The 14,401-nt window shown below is 41.8% G+C and overlaps 2 protein-coding genes across 2 annotated transcripts in view; both read left to right on the top strand.

Moving 5' to 3' along the window:
• Window positions 1–1,527, top strand: part of stag3 (STAG3 cohesin complex component) — a 29,458-nt gene extending 27,931 nt beyond the window's left edge. The window contains exon 31 of the mRNA XM_071900328.2: window positions 1,477–1,527. Coding sequence (XP_071756429.2) covers window positions 1,477–1,527 — 51 coding nt within the window. The remainder of the gene's footprint in view (window positions 1–1,476) is intronic.
• A 1,246-nt stretch (window positions 1,528–2,773) lies between these two features.
• mcm7 (minichromosome maintenance complex component 7) lies at window positions 2,774–14,017 on the top strand. The gene is made up of 15 exons (XM_071900317.2): window positions 2,774–2,940; window positions 5,391–5,470; window positions 6,416–6,580; window positions 7,124–7,248; window positions 7,423–7,603; window positions 7,704–7,841; window positions 8,252–8,401; window positions 8,822–8,936; window positions 9,047–9,178; window positions 9,434–9,517; window positions 9,964–10,175; window positions 10,285–10,550; window positions 10,807–10,975; window positions 12,337–12,446; window positions 13,260–14,017. Exons 1-15 carry the CDS (start codon window positions 2,910–2,912, stop codon window positions 13,483–13,485), a joined length of 2,184 nt encoding a protein of 727 aa, XP_071756418.1. The 5' UTR covers window positions 2,774–2,909; the 3' UTR covers window positions 13,486–14,017.
• Window positions 14,018–14,401: the final 384 nt, after the last annotated feature.

Below are 14,401 nucleotides of genomic sequence, written 5' to 3'. Positions count from 1 at the left end.
ACATATGACAGGTAGTGTATTTAGAGTTTTATATAGTCCCACTCTTCACTAGAGCAAATTTTTTCCCATTTCATATTGTGTTGTGCTACTTTGTAATGGTTTGTAGCAATTATTTTTTCCAAAAGGAATTGGCTTCGCACTGTATTTTTTAAGAAACTTAGATTCAAATTAGTTCTTGATTGAGCTTTAAATATAAATATTTTACCTAACAGAATAATTGTATTTATTATCTGGGGACAGTTTTCATCCAGAACCCCCAACATAATGTTTAAAGGTGTAAATTTAAAATAAATATTGAGTGGCCTTAGCCAATTTTGGATATCGGTCCACAAACTTGCAACATATGGACAATAGAAAAACAAATGCAACTGGTCTTCCTCTTCCTCATTACAGAATCTACATAATGGTGATTGTTCAATATTAAACATGTGAAGTTGTTTTTTAGTAGCAGTAATTTTGTAGAATATCTTCAATTGAAAGATTCTGGAGTAGGAATCAATTGTTGTTTTGTAAATAGTTCTGAAAAATTGTTTCCAAGGTATCAAAATATTAAATTCATCTTCCCAAAAGGAACAGACTGTATGTGGGAAAGCAGTAAGGCCTCTGCTCTGTAAAATGAAATTATAAATTATTTTATTTATCTTTGTTTTGGATAGCCATTTCTGACACCTTGTAATAGGTGCACAGACCTGCTGTCTGTATCCACTCTTTTTTAGTTTCCGTTTCCAGTTAATTGGGATAACTGAAATCAACTGATTGAAATTAAAAAGATCACATATCTGACCATACATACAGCAAAATTGATGGTATGAAAGGAAATCACCCGTGTTATCTAGTATATCATTTATAAAAATGATTCCATTTCTCTGAAGTGTTTCCCATAAAAAGGGCTTCCCATCTATTAACAGTTCTGAGTTCATCCATATTACCTGATTTTGGATATCATCTGGGGGGTAATACTGGAAACTCAACCAAGCCTTCAATGCATCCTTAAAAAAGGGTGAGAGATTCGCTAATATTCCTTTAAATAGCCATTCAAAGTGGTGAGATTTTAATTGAAAAAAGGGAAACAATTTGCTGTCAAAGAATAAGTACACAGAAGACAAGTTTTGACTTGTTCTCCAGAGACTGTTATGGTAAATTTTATTAATCCAAGATGCTTTTAGGGATAAATTCATAGCTGCAATATTTTTTAGATTTAATCCACCATTTTCATATGAATTATATATATATTGCCTTTTAATCTTGTCAGGTTTATTATTCCAAAGGAACTTAAAAATGTTTTGTTCAAAACATTTAAAGAAGGATGCCTCTGGGGAGGGAAGTGCCAGTCTCAGTGTGTTAATGCAGTATCTTGGTTTTCTTTGCTTGGCGTCAATGATTTCACAGATGACAAAGATGGGTAAAAACAAAATGAAAGACTCTATCGCTGGTCATGCAAGCTCAGACTTTCTTCCTCTCCTGTTTGCTCCGCAGCCTTCAACCCGCCACACCTCGACCAGCTTCCTTGAGGGCCTTTTCCAGTGAGAGACTGAGGCCAGCGCAGTAACTCTCCAGAAGTGCCTGCATTAATACATCTCATCACAACTGCTGGGGTTTCAGTGGCTTAAATACATTTGAGTGTACAGAATATTAGGGCCATAAAAATACACTGACAAGGTAAACTCGGGTGAACACTTTGGCCCCTTATTGATTTCACCTGTTAAATCCATTTCAGTCATTAAAGGGAGATGTAGTTGGAGGGGAAGAGACTCTTAAGTCTTTAGACAAAAGGGGGTTATTTCAATATTAAGAATGTGTTTTGTACACTCAGTAAAGCAATTCTGACATTACAGTTTTCATTATAATCATCAGAAACATGCCTTACTGTTAAATGTTCAAAAGGAAATGCTGTTCAGGTTTATTCAGATCCATTAGCTGGTACCAAGCTGGCAGTCATTGTTCCTGGGGTTCGCAAATAGTGTGTTACTGGTTGAGAATCAACTTTGTGGGTTATGATGAAAATATTTCACTTATTTGGTAGGGATAGCATTGTGTTTAATAATATCCTGCCTGGTTGTTTACTGCTGTTGTTTGTTTTTGTCAAGCACTTATTTCATATTTAATAAAAGACACTTTTTGAGCAAAGTAATGCTGCAGGTGCGTCATTAATAATGTCACAGGGAAAGATGTTCACCAATCCACAGGACATTACTGTAGTCTGATGACACAGTAGTAGTGCATCCAAACTTTTTGAAGGCACATTAATTCACAAATGTGACACAAACCTGCCCACAACTCAATTCAACAGACAGAAGATATTAGTAACTGGATGAATAGAGAGAGAGCTAGTCGCCAACACAGTCCAGCCCTGTCTATCCATAAATATGTATTACTCATGCATATCTTCAGAAATATATTTTTTTTAAGGATTCTATGTCATGACTTGGATAAGTTTAATACTACTTGCTATGATTTATGAGTTTAGGTCATAAACCTAACATTTTAGAGTTCAGATAGGTTTAACTTCCACTTAATTGTCTGATCATAACATTTGGACTGCAGTCTACATTGTCTGGGTTCAGACTCGGGTCATTCAGTGATATGAAATCCAATCACAGACTTTCGCGCCACTCGTGACAAGCAGGGCGGAAGTTTGTTGAGTCACGTGGCCACGCCATTGCCGCAACTTTCGCGCCACAACGAAGGCCCGCCTCTAGTAGCAGAAGGACGCGTTTTGATTGGCTGCCGAAGACGTCAGACTCGCGCCAGTTTTTGCACCGCGACCGGAGATCTCAAGCAGCAAGTGAATGAATAATCGTCTCCGGTGATAGTGAAAGAATAAAAGTGCATTTTAACTACATTTGGTTGCTGGTTAACGTGGGATTTTGAAACCAAGTTACTTCACCTGAGTGCCAACATTTGCAGTCATGGCTCCTAAGGATTATGCGGCTGAAAAAGGTAACGACTTGACTTTCATAAGACACCCCAACTAATCGCATGGCAGCAACAGGTTGGCCTAAATTACTAAACTTGTTACCACCCGAATGCGTTCTCCAAAATGTTATTTTTAAGACCAGTAAATGTGAACATGCACAACGTGGAGCGCATTGAGATTGCATCAACTTAAGTTTAAACATAATGTAATACCAGTGTGTGTTTGCAGTGCAGTCTTTCTGTAACGTTACTTATCTATGCCGTGTTCTTTTGTTCCTCTGCACTACAGTGTTTACACCACGAGGTTAACAGATTAAATATTAAATATTGTGGTGTTTTATTGTATAGTACATTCCGCATTATATATGAGGAACTGGTGTTCAACGTGAAGTTGCACAAACTTTACTGAACTAACGCTAGTGGTTACCCAAGCCAAAGCATTGTCGTGCGTGCTTGTGACTAGGTGACCCGGATGGATCTGGTTAAACAAAGGACAAGGCGCCAGTGAGCCAGCACATGGCAAATGCCCAATACTAACTAGCATTTTAATAATGTCAGTAGAAATGGTGCAAGTTTACTTGTTTTGGTCTAACGTAGAGCTCGACATTGCCCCTCTGGTAACACTTGACTCTTAATATTGTAGCAGTAACGTTAGTAGAAAATTAGTTAACGATAGGTGTTGCCTTGGATATGGTTAGCACAGGTTGTCGAAGTTTCCTCGAGTTCAATTTAGGGCTTTTTAAGACCATTTAATCTATTTAGATAATAATGAAAATAAACAATTATATACCCATCAGATCATAAGTAACGCTATGTCTACGTTACGACGAGACTGATTTCTCCCCGGAAAACAGCGCACCTTTAAGACATCAACACTGAAGTTGTAGCTAAGACGCTAAAATGCTATATTAAACGGTGTTGAAGACCTGTAAGGCCTTGAGTTTACATTGCATAACTTCATACGTTTTGAGATTTCCAGGACCCACAGTCCAGTAACGAGCTGTCCTCTGTCTTTTGACGGTAACTTATTGCTGTCTCACAAGCTAACGTTAGCCTGCTAGCTAGTTAGCCAACTCTCGTTAGCTGCCCAAAACTGCCATGTTAACGTTACATTAGCTAACGTTTCATATTAGCTGCATTTTAGGCGTTTAACTGGCGGTCTTATCCAGGGCTAGCAGGCAGCGGCTCAGTGTCTTGCTCAAGGGCACTTCAAAAGGACACAGCACTTTTGATGGACAGAATGGTTTCTGTGGGGGTCGAACCCGAAACCTTTTGGTTACGGGACCGTCTCTAACCACTGGCTTGGTGACCTGACGTTACAGCAAACAGTGAACGTCGACATATTGAACATTTATATCCTCAGATAACAGCCGCTTGCAGTATAAAACCCCAAATGCCCCCTGTAACTGAGATTGACTATATTTTTTAGAAATCTGACATTAACTATTGTCTTATGGCTTTGTCTAGATTGTGATTGCTTTTATTTTGCCTCTGACATATTAACGTTGCATTGCTTTTTTAAATTATCAGTTGGCCCATGCCTTCTCCTCTGTAAAATAAATATAGCAAGCTAATTTGTAAATACGTTTTACGGTTGCGATTATGAGTGTAACGTTATCAACCGTATTGTTTAAGTTAGCTCGCGTCCTCATAGCACTTAGTAATTTGGTTTTGAGTAGTTTTATCATTGTAGTATTAGTGTTTAACACAACACGGCTAGAGATGGTTGGTCATGATTTGAAAACAACAACCGGGACTATTTTAAGAGCGCAGGGATCGCGGAGGGTTCTCGGAGTGATGAGGCACAAAAGCCATGTGCTGCTTTGTTTACAATAACATCCTCGAACACAGAAATAATGTACCAGAGATGCAGATTTTTTGCTGTAGCGTCAAAGTAAGTTGCGTACTTTTATTATCCTGCAAGAGCTAGTTTCGTTTCTTGTACCGTGGAATTAAATATTGTTAGTAGTTGTGGTTCTTTCGAGAAGTGGGGGATATTTTCCCTAAAAATGGACACTGAACTGAGCGCGCCTGTTGTGTATTTACATTCCCATCCTTCTGCTATATACTGCGTAACGTCAGTTATTTCACTCTAAAACTATGATAGTAATTTTTTTCGAAGGGAATCTGGAGCCTACAGTACGTCAGCTGCATTAGTGCTTTACTGTAAGCAATAGTGACTCATCGAGATTACAGGATGCCATGTTACTCAACAAAGGGGGTCGTCGCAGGACAACAAATTAGCTCCCAGTCTCTAGGCCCACTGGTGGTGGTGGTGTTGTTAATCAACATTTTGAAACAGCTTTCATGCTGCTTTACTATTTTGATCAATAAATGAAAAGGTAAGATGGATGAACAAAGATTATCTATATATAGCCAACATAATGGACAAACAATCTCCACATAGTGTTTGCTAGATGTGGCCTGTGTTTTTGTTTTGTTTGTGCTGAAGGTTTTTTTTGTTTGTTTTACAGATAAATGCAAGAGGTTCCTGCAGGAGTTTTACACAGAGGATGACAATGGGAAGAAAGTGTTCAAATATGGAGCTCAACTCGTGAGTATAGGAACCAAATAGTAAATAGGCTTAGGTCTCATATTTGATTTAACACGCATAACATGTTATGGCCTTGACTGGGATGGTTGCTAGAGTGATGAACAATATTGATATAATCTATCAAGAAAGTGAATGAGTCAGGGGAAACTGTAGAGGTCTGGGGGGCTGATTAGTGGTGGAGTGCCATGTCAGATTACTTGATTTAAAAAGATGGATCAAGCAATTAAGAGATGGTAATTGCAGTCTGTGCTCTTTTTTTTTTTTTGGACAGTGTCTTTTAATTAGTTGTTGCTATACCTAATCCTTGGTTTAGTTTTCCTAAATCAAGAGTAATATTTAAGGAGATAAGTCTAAAAAGGTCACAGAATAACTTGTTGTTCGTAGAGATCACTCTTTAATATGGCTGCAAGACATTCATAAAAACAATATCCATGTTAAGTTTGGTAAATTATTTCAAACATCAGGAACTACATGTGACTCTTCCATTATCATGAAACTCCCCCCTGTCTTTGAGGAGATTGTTGGCATACATTTTTTTTGTACAAAAGTAAGATTATCAAAAGTCAACAAGCATAATAATAAAATATCAGCCATATGGTTATTAATTCATTCTTAAACTGGTATCATTTACCAGTTAAATGGTCAAATTTCTTTAGAATCCCTGGTAATAGAATATCGTATGACTGATAACCAAAAAAAATCAGGACATAATTTGATTGTGGAGTAATATGGGCTACTAGACATAATACAATGATTGGTCTGTTGCCCAAGCTTTTTATCACATCAGAAACTTGCCATGGGTTGCACTACCACAGCTTGTCCAAGTAAAAAAAAAAAAAAAAAAAATTCTAGAGGTGTCATTGTTCTGTTATTGAGCAGTGTCTCTAGAGTCCCGTCCTGTAATTGTTCAATGGCCCGGCTAATGACTTGTCTGGGTGTGTACAGGTGGCGCTGGCCCACAGGGAGCAGGTGGCGCTCCACGTGGACCTGGATGATGTGGCAGAGGAAGACCCGGAGCTGGTTGAGAGCATCTGTGAGAATGCCAAGCGCTACACCGGCCTGTTCGCTGACGCCACCCACGAGCTGCTGCCAGAGTACAGAGAGAGAGACGTACGTAGGGCCACGCAATGAAATGTGTGATTGTTAGTTTCCACAATTAATGGTAATACAATAGTGGTGATATTGAAACATTTTATTCATTTAGAATGTCCAGAATAGTCAAGATGTTGGTATAGGATGCAAAAGGTTGGAATTTTGTTCCTCAAATCATCAAGAGTAATAATCATGATCACTATGTAACAAAATAACTGGGATTATCTTTTCATTCATCCTCATGCAGCCCTAGGTATAAGCCATTATACAACTTGTGTATTTGGCATTTGTCTTATCTTTCGTCTGAGTATGATTGTCCACCTTTTTCCCCTCCTACCAATAGTGTTTATCCGCTCAAGTCTCCAGGAAACCCTCTCAGATTAAGTTCCTGATTGAGCGACAAATTTTAGTTGCATGTAATGTAGACAATCCAGGAATTGAAGCTTATTCAGATTTTGCAGGTTAAGGACAAGAGTGTCTGCTAAATGCCCAGAACGTAAAAAAAAAAAAAAAATGTTTTGATGTAGATTGGAAATTAACAAACACTTTGGTCATTCCCAGGTTGTGGCCAAGGATTCTCTGGATGTGTACATTGAGCACAGGCTGATGATGGAGCAGAGGGGTCGCGACCCCGCAGACACCCGGGACCCTCGTAACCAGTACCCACCTGAACTCATGAGGAGATTGTAAGTTGAACCAGATTCGGTTTGCACATGCCACTTTTCTATATAGAAAATCAGAACAATTACGTTTTCTCAAAATCTGACAAAATGCTTTCAAGTGTAGTAAAATGGATGCATTCACAGGGCATTTATTTGAATACAGATTCCTTGCTTATGAATTTCATCTTCCACCCACAGTGAGCTCTACTTCAAGTCTCCCAGCACTTCTAAACCCAAAGTGGTGCGTGACGTGCGCGCCGATAGCATCGGGCACCTGGTGGCCGTGAGAGGCATCGTGACCCGCGCCACCGAGGTCAAACCAATGATGGCTGTTGCTACCTACACCTGTGACCAGTGTGGTGCTGAGACATATCAGCCAGTAAGTGGTTACATCAAATGGCAAAAAACATTTTTAGACACTGTGCTCTTTTGTGTAAATGTGTAACTAAAATGGGCTTCCATCTCTTCCTGTCTTTCAGATCCAGTCCCCCTCCTTCATGCCCCTCATCATGTGTCCCAGCCAAGAGTGTGTCACCAACAAATCTGGAGGTCGCCTCTACCTGCAGACCAGAGGCTCCAAATTCGTCAAATTCCAGGAGCTGCGTATTCAGGAACATGTAAGAAGCTTTACAATAAAACATCTTTGCACTGTTGATGTTGCCTTTTGGTCCAGACACTGTCCTTCACGTGGGACAATATAAGTTGGACCAAGGAATGTTGTATTTGGTGTGAAAACCAAGGCTGCCACTAGATGTACAATTCGTTTTTTTTTTTTTTTATCACTTAGTCATTTGAGTTTTAGTTTATTTTCAGCACATTCTTAGTTATTCAGATGAATCAGAAGAATATTCAGTAATATATAGTAGCCTCTGATAGTTTGCATGATTTCATGCATCTCAAGGGACAACATGTGAGAATTCATGAAGATTCGTCTCCCGTATATGACTGTTTGATTTGTTGATGAAATCCTGTGACTATTAGTCGCTAACAGTGGAAGCTCTAATGAAACCACTTCTGTTATCCACAGAGCGACCAGGTGCCCATCGGGAACATTCCCAGGAGTATGAGCATCTACGCCCGCGGAGAAAACACACGTCTTGCCCAGCCGGGCGACCATGTAGCCATCACAGGAGTCTTCCTCCCTCTGCTGCGCACAGGCTTCAAACAGGCTGTCCAGGTACGAGGATTTGGAAATATTCTGATTTCTCTCGGCAGGTTGTCTGCCAGTTTGGCTTATAGTTTGACCAAAAATTGGGGTATTTTCTGGTTCAACCCACAGTGGATTGCAGCTGTGAGCTGGTGACTGGAGGGTTGCAGGCATTGCTCTTCTGGTGCTCACCATCACTACTGAAGTGCCCTTTAACCAGGCACTGAACCCCAAACTGCTTCAGTGCCACTTCACCGCAGTCAACCCTGAGCTCAAACCCCTCTAAAGAAATTCATATGGGTTTTTGTTTGTGGGTATCCAGGAGGGATATGCAAGCAGACAAATTCCTGTTATATCCTGGTTGAGGATTTAAACTTCATGTAACTCTGATTGACTCCTAGCACTTTATGTTTTCCCTTATAGTGTTCTGTTTGGTTGTGGTTCCTCTAGGGTCTTCTGTCAGAGACTTACATGGAGGCCCACAGCATCACACTCATGAACAAGACCGAGGACGACGAGCTCGGAGCGGAGGTGCTGAGTGAGGAGGAGCTGCGCAGCATCACAGGTAGGGGGTCTACTGTTGGACTTGAGCAAAATTAAACTACATAAACTGGTGTGACACAGCTTACTTTCTCACTCTGTCAGCGACTTAAGTGATTGTATCCTCTGTTGCAGATGAGGGATTTTATGAGAAGCTAGCAGGATCTATTGCACCAGAGATCTTTGGACATGAAGATGTGAAGAAGGCTCTGCTCCTGCTGCTGGTGGGAGGAGTGCAGCAGGCCCCGAAAGGCATGAAAATCAGAGGTAAGCACAGACTACCCCCTGATAACCTCCTTTTTTTAAACTAGAAGATGGGCAATTAGGTTTGTCCCAGATGGAATTTCAGTTGTCACAGCAGCAACACAGTTGACTCAAACGACAAAAGAAAATATGCAGTATCCCATGGAACATACTTAGTTTTGAGAAGCCCTGCACAAATAAATTAGATAGGAAACCAAGTATTTGACTCTATGGAAGCAACAGAAACTGCAACATTCTTGATGGCTCTTCTCCCTTTAGGCAACATAAACATCTGCCTGATGGGAGACCCAGGAGTGGCCAAGTCTCAGCTGCTGTCCTACATTGACCGCCTGGCTCCTCGAAGTGAGTATATTTGATATAAAACTCCTGTAACTGCTTCAATATAGTATCTGTCTTTTATTTTTTTTTCCTTTCCCTTGATGGCATAAATACCTAAACTTTAACTCTTGATGTAATGTTGAAACTAGAAATGGGTAAATTGCTAGTTGCAATACTGGCTTTTTTTCAAGTTTAGTCTACCTAGGTGCCAGAAGGGTGAGGTTTGCCACACAGAACAATGCATTGACTGCCAGAATGTTTAGAAAAATGCAGGAAAGCATGTGAAAGTCAATTTTGGAATACTCCTCTGTGAATAGCAAGTTGAAGACCAGTTTCGGAATTGTCTTGGATTTAGTAAAACCCGCTCATCAGGTACTTGGTACAGATTAAAACAAATGCTCGTTATTTGGCACTGCTATTTGATCCAGGTCTGATACGAACACTTTTCCTTCTTTCCCTCTTGTCTTCAGGCCAGTACACAACGGGTCGCGGCTCGTCCGGCGTAGGTCTGACTGCAGCGGTGATGCGTGACCCCGTGACTGGAGAAATGACCCTGGAAGGTGGGGCCTTGGTGCTGGCCGACCAGGGCGTCTGCTGCATCGATGAGTTTGACAAGATGGCTGACGCCGACCGTACTGCCATCCATGAGGTGATGGAACAGCAGACCATCTCCATCGCCAAGGTATGAGATCCATAGTTAACGCAATCTGAAGCTGGATTTGACAAATGAAGCTGGTTGTATCTCATTCCTATCGAACGCATCTCTTAACCCTCGTTTCTCTTCTCCCCAGGCGGGCATCATGACCTCCCTCAACGCCCGTTGCTCTATTCTAGCAGCCGCCAACCCCGCCTATGGCCGCTACAACCCACGGAAGAGCATTGAGCAGAACATCCAGCTGCCGGCCGCTCTGCTGTCCCGTTTCGACCTGCTGTGGCTGATCCAGGACAAGCCGGACGCCGACGCTGACCTGCGGCTGGCCCAGCACATCACCTACGTCCACCAGCACTGCCGCCAGCCGCCCACACACTTCACCCCCATCGACATGAAGCTCATGAGGTTTGTAGGAGAATAGCCCACAGGGGATCAGTTATTCTGGTTTAGGGTTTGTTTGGTGGGTTACATCTACTGCATTTTCCTTTTTATTGAACCAGATTAATCTCAGTCAGTTCAAGGATATTGGATATTTCCTCAAAAAAAAGTGGTTAAATGCTAAATGCCATTTTCTGTTATGTTGCACCTACCAACTATGTACTTACCCGTTGCCCAATTATTGTCTGGTGTAACTGCAACTTTGAAATCTGATTCCCTCCAGGCGCTACATCTCCCTGTGTAAGAAGCGGCAGCCCGTAGTGCCCGAGTCGCTGGCTGATTACATCACCGCCGCCTATGTGGAGATGAGGAAAGAGGCCCGTGTCAGCAAGGACACCACCTTCACCTCCGCTCGTACCCTCCTCTCCATCCTCCGCCTCTCCACTGCACTGGTGAGAACTGCACCACAACTCAATTTGTTTGGGTTTTGGCTGGGTGTCACTGGAAAGTTTTAGAGGCTGCTTCCAGTGCTTGAAACTCAGTGCTTTTTTCGAAAATGATTATTTTCAATGAATTTTGTTTCCCTTATAAATGACTTCTTCTAAATAGAATCTTTCCTCAGAAACTCTCATGAATAAAATGTTTTGTCTTCTTAAAGATCAAAACATTTTGCAAACACAATATTGATAGGGGTCTTTGTTTGATACCCAGCTCTAGTGATAATTATTGTCAAGCTGTTAATGGAGTTGGCTGATGATGATGCCTAGACTTCCTTCATCATAGTGTAGTCCAGTGTGCGCTAAAGTGCTTACAGTGCAGGTAGTTGTGATACCTGGCCTACCGCAGTGTGAGCACTTCTTTCACACGCTGGACACAAGGCCTCCAGTATGCCAAACACTGAGGATATTCATCATTCCTGACTGTATGCGCCATCATATAGGCAAGTGTATTGGAAATGCATAATTGTGATTTTTGTGTTTTGGATGTCTCAAAACTTCATGGAATGTGTCACAAGTTATGTGTACGGTCAGTTTTGTTTTTTAAATACTGAAATGCTACCTCTCAAATGAGTGTTTTCTGGTTTGGTGTCCTCTTGGCCCCTGGGTGTCAAAAGTGCTGTTTGTGCAGGTAGCAGTCATCCACCCTACTGCAAAACCAGCACTTCAGGCAGACAGGCAGGCAATGTGCTTCACGTTATGTCCACCAGGGGGCAAACCACTGCCGCAACTATTAACCTGTGCAAAAGAAATAAAGGACTACAGGACAGAAGAGTTGTAGTGTTCAAGATGCATCATGAATGTATTAACTTGCCCCACAGTTGCTATCAACTGTGTACTCTGCATTTGATCCGACGCTACAGATAATGTGTTGCACCTTCATAACCATAAAACTGAAGTGCTGGGGAAGGTTTGTCTGATCCTGGCCAGCTTTGCAGGGTGGGCAGTCAGCCTGTGTGCGTAGGAGCAGCTGTGCAAACCCATGCAAAACTGACCATGGCTGGAACCAATCATCAATATGTTCTACTTGATCTGCAAAGCATCCTGGTTCGTCCTTGGCGTTGTTGTCCGGTGTTTCATTTCAACCTATAGAGAGACTAGCTGGTGTTGAGAGGCGGAGACTTGGGCAATTGCCGGCCATCCCAGAGGGCATTGCACTTGTCTCGGTCTGACAGTGCCGGCACAGCGCAGCCTACATAATCTATATGACACACCCAGTTGATCTGTTGTCAAACTAAATCTATCCAGTGTTATTTGGATTTAATTGATCTTAACTCTGATCTCACCCTCCACCTCCAATCCTTCCCCTCCTGCAGGCTCGCCTTCGCATGGTGGACAACGTGGAGAAGGAGGACGTCAACGAGGCCATGAGACTGATGGAGATGTCAAAGGATTCGCTACAAGCTGACAAGTCAAATACCACAAGGTTGGTGTTCACACTGGAACCCCAGACCGGTCATAATGATAGCGTTGCGTCAGGTCAGACTCCAAATAACATAACAAGTGACCGGATGTCTGTATGTAAAGGTTTTATGTTATGACGAGTTGAGCGTTCGGCCCAGTATCCTCCTTTATGAGCGTCTCATGCCGTATATAATAGTAGTAGCTGCGAACCCCTGCAGGAAGTTGTAAAACTCCTGGATTTTTACAGCGCTCTGTTCACACGACAACGTGTTCAGGGAAGCAGGCGTTGGGAGTCGTGGCGTGTCGACCGTTAAGCACTTTGCCGTATGTTGCTCATGTCTGGATGCTGTCGGCTTCTCACCTTCTCATCTGCTGTCGACTTCCTGGAGGAGCTGTAACAATAGGGAGGGGGAGACACCATGTAAATGCAATTTAAAAGCGTGGAAGATGTAGTGACAGAAAAATAATCTTATTTGGCGAATAAAATCTTCTTTTCTTTCCTTCATCCCAATTATGTTTAAAAAAAAAAAAAAATGATTCACTGGCACTTTCTACAGTTTACATTTTAGGCATTTAACTGACCTTATTCAGAGCAACTCAAATTAGTACAACAGTAAAATAAGGGTAAATTATTAAATCACAAACATTCCAAGCAAATAATTCGAAGGGGTGCCAGGGTCAGAGCCACAGTAGCCAGGTAACAAAACATTTTAGTGTCCCTAGAGAGAAAATGTGTGATGGAGAATTGCCAGATAAAGAAATAAGAGCAAAGGGAGTAGACATTTATTTCTCATTTTGTTTTGAATCTCAAATTGTTTTAATTCCCCTTGTCCAGGACCCAGCGCCCAGCCGACGTGATCTTCTCTCTGCTGCGGGAGCTGGCCACAGAGGGCGTGGCGGGCCGCGGCGGAGCCGGCGGGGTGGTGCGCATGGCAGAGGCGGAGCAGCGGTGCGTCACGCGCGGCTTCACCCCCGCCCAGTTCCAGGAGGCCTTGGAGGAGTACGAGGAGCTGAACGTGTGGCAGGTCAACCAGGCCCGCACCCGCATCACCTTTGTCTGAAGACGTCGGTGCTGCTTTCACCCATGGGACGCTTCTTAATAAATGCTGTGTTGCAGCCGCCTGGGAAGAGAACTCTTTATAATGGACTTGACTCTTTATTTTTCCTCTTCCCGCCTATTATAACACGCATTAAAGTAAAGCAGGATCTGGACATTTTTAGCATGACCATTTTGACATGAGGAATAATGCCTGCTGTTGGCGGATTCCTAGCTATGCTTTTTGTTAAAGATTTATTTCACAAATAAAACACTTGTAAATATGTATTTTGTAAGCAGTCTGTTGGACTTGGTATGATGTGTAGTACTATCTGCAATATAGAGCTCCAGCTGCCAGTCTCTGACACTGAGCTTTTCTGTATATTTTATACATTGTGATCGAAATCGATCTTGAGGGACAAATGTTGTGGATTAGTTAGTCTTGCATTGTGGCTGGTTGGTCTTGCTTTGCTAGAGTTAATAAATTCCTGTTCATCACTATGCTGTTTGTTTTTTAACTCCCATGTGTACATGAATTGGACACCAACACTGCCATACATTACAATTTTCTGAATTTGTTTCACAATGGATCAGCAGCCTTTTTTTTTCTTTTTCTTTTTTTTTAAAAGACCAGTGGAAGCGTGTCACTATCATCCTTGAACACCTGGTTTGTTACTGCAGCAGCCTTGGGTAATTGCTGCTTTCAATAGCTCCTTCGTATGTCTTGCTCGTAAAGTTTTGTCAAACTACAGGGAAAACAGTGCTGCTTTATTTGTGACGTTAAAAACCAAAAATGGGAGATTAAGTGTCTATTGTTGCGTACTTTCAGGCTACTTTAAGTAATGAATAAAATGCTTTATTTAGGCCAGGTATCATCACCTCCAACAAAATTATACACATTTTATAAAGACATGCCTTTTTGTCTCCCAACAATAGTCATG

Source organism: Centroberyx gerrardi, chromosome 16 (assembly GCF_048128805.1).
Source record: "Centroberyx gerrardi isolate f3 chromosome 16, fCenGer3.hap1.cur.20231027, whole genome shotgun sequence".
Lineage (NCBI taxonomy): Eukaryota > Metazoa > Chordata > Actinopteri > Beryciformes > Berycidae > Centroberyx > Centroberyx gerrardi.
This window is presented reverse-complemented; position numbering and strand designations above follow the sequence as displayed.

Excerpts from the sequence above, each read along its gene's own strand:
- mcm7 (XM_071900317.2), top strand. The coding sequence starts at position 2,910 with ATGGCTCCTAAGGATTATGCGGCTGAAAAAG. Across the intron at positions 2,941-5,390 it reads GGATTATGCGGCTGAAAAAG|ATAAATGCAAGAGGTTCCTG; the intron begins GTAACGACTTGA and ends TTTGTTTTACAG. Across the intron at positions 8,402-8,821 it reads GCTTCAAACAGGCTGTCCAG|GGTCTTCTGTCAGAGACTTA; the intron begins GTACGAGGATTT and ends TGGTTCCTCTAG.